The 1,675-nt window shown below is 42.1% G+C and overlaps 1 protein-coding gene across 5 annotated transcripts in view; it reads left to right on the top strand.

Annotated features, from left to right (window-relative positions):
- Window positions 1-1,675, top strand: part of XPO5 (exportin 5) — a 29,228-nt gene that overhangs the window by 4,457 nt on the left and 23,096 nt on the right. For 4 of the 5 annotated variants that reach the window (XM_031060087.1, XM_031060100.1, XM_031060098.1 and 1 more), the window contains 2 exons: window positions 667-743; window positions 1,178-1,277. In XM_031060087.1, the coding sequence (XP_030915947.1) occupies window positions 667-743; window positions 1,178-1,277 (177 nt within the window). The remainder of the gene's footprint in view (window positions 1-666; window positions 744-1,177; window positions 1,278-1,675) is intronic. The other variant, XM_031060111.1, reaches the window with a different exon arrangement.

Here is a 1,675-nt window from a genome sequence, read left to right as displayed (position 1 = left end):
TTTTCTGGCTCCCTTTTATTTTTCTCGTATTCTCCTATATAATTCTTCAAACTGAGCAATGCTATCTTTGCCCTTTTATCTGAGAATCAAAATTCAAATTTAGCTGATTCTGTTAATGATATTTGTGTGAGTGTCATGCTAGCACAATACACAGAGCAACCATTAGAACCCTCTCCAAATTCTGTGCTCATTTCTCCTTGCAGTTTGGAGGTCCTCACTGACCTTTTACCCCCCACTTCCTACAACTGTGAAGTGGAAAATAGTGTCATCAGCTGTGTCACCTGGCAGCTCAGAGAAATGACAGCAGGATCTAAATGACAGCAGGTGATTTTGACCCATTCATTCACAAGCAGCTGAGTGTCAAGGCTGAGTGTTTATCAGCTGCCTGTAAATAACTAGCCAGTCTTCTGTGAAAAAAAGATCATGTCTCAGGGTCAATTTTGCCATTTAAAGTTCCTGTGATGGGATTGCTTGGAGACATTTTCTTAGATAGATACCTTGGAATTTTGGCAAGTTTTTACTTAAATCATATGTGGACTGTAAGCCCCTCCCTAGATGGAAAGAAAATTGTGACTCTCCTCATTTTCCTGGCAGATGGAAATAAATATTTATGTAGATGGGAATAAATAAGTTCTAATTGAAGCATGTGGTGTGTTCTGTGTGTAGGGTAAGCTGGAGGATCGGAAGCCTCTGATGGTCTTGTTTGGAGATGTTGCCATGCACTGCATCCTCTCTGCTGCCCAGTGAGTATCCTGGTGATTTCACACAATACTGCATACAAATGGCTTTGTAGGTGCAAAAGATACTGCTGCTTAAGCAAAGGAAGCAGGGACTGGATAGGAGAGAACAAAACCACTATTTCTTTTGCAAAACCTGGCAAAACAGGAAGTTTTTTTCAAAACCCATAATTGAAAGAAAAGAGGTGTAAATATCACAGCTCCCCTGACTTTGTTTCAGCCTGAAGCTGATCCAGAGGAGGCACTCTTTCAAAGAGGCAATTTGAGAGGTTTTAGATGCCAATAAAGCAGTACTTCTTGATAATAGCAAAGAAAATCCCACTGCGAAAAAATCAAATTGCTCTAGTCCTCTTTCTGTCTACAAGATAGACAGCAGTGTGCCTGTCACCTACAGCATGAGTAACTGTGATCCTGTTTTTTCCTCCTTCCCTCATTCCCAGGACAGCAGATGGAGAAGGCCTGGTGGAGAAGCACTATGTTTTCTTGAAGAGGCTTTGCCAAGTTTTGTGCGCATTGGGCAGCCAGCTATGTGCGTTGCTAGTAAGTCTTTATTAATACCAACAGCAACCCTGGCAGGGCTAGTTTTTAGGGCTGGGGCTTGAGGCAACCCTGATCTAAGGTAGGACCAGGGTTCTCTCCGTGCATTTCCAAAAGGCAGAAATGGCTCTGCTTTTAAGTGGGTTAACTGTATCCTACCAAGTCATAGAAATGTAGACTGGAGGGACCCTGACTGATGCCAGGGCTTTGCTGTCATCAAGAACCATTTCCTATAACCTCTGTAAAATGCTGAGCTTCACTGCAAATTGGTCAGGTTTTTAGCTGACTACTGCTGGAGAAAATCTAGTCCAGGAAATTACTCTTCTATTGGAAGCCTTTTAAATTTCCCAGTAAATTTAACTCAGAGAGTATACCTGTCTGTTCTTCTACCAAGACTCTCT

Source organism: Geospiza fortis, unplaced genomic scaffold (genome assembly GCF_000277835.1).
Source record: "Geospiza fortis unplaced genomic scaffold, GeoFor_1.0 scaffold41, whole genome shotgun sequence".
Classification (NCBI taxonomy): domain Eukaryota; kingdom Metazoa; phylum Chordata; class Aves; order Passeriformes; family Thraupidae; genus Geospiza; species Geospiza fortis.
This window is presented reverse-complemented; position numbering and strand designations above follow the sequence as displayed.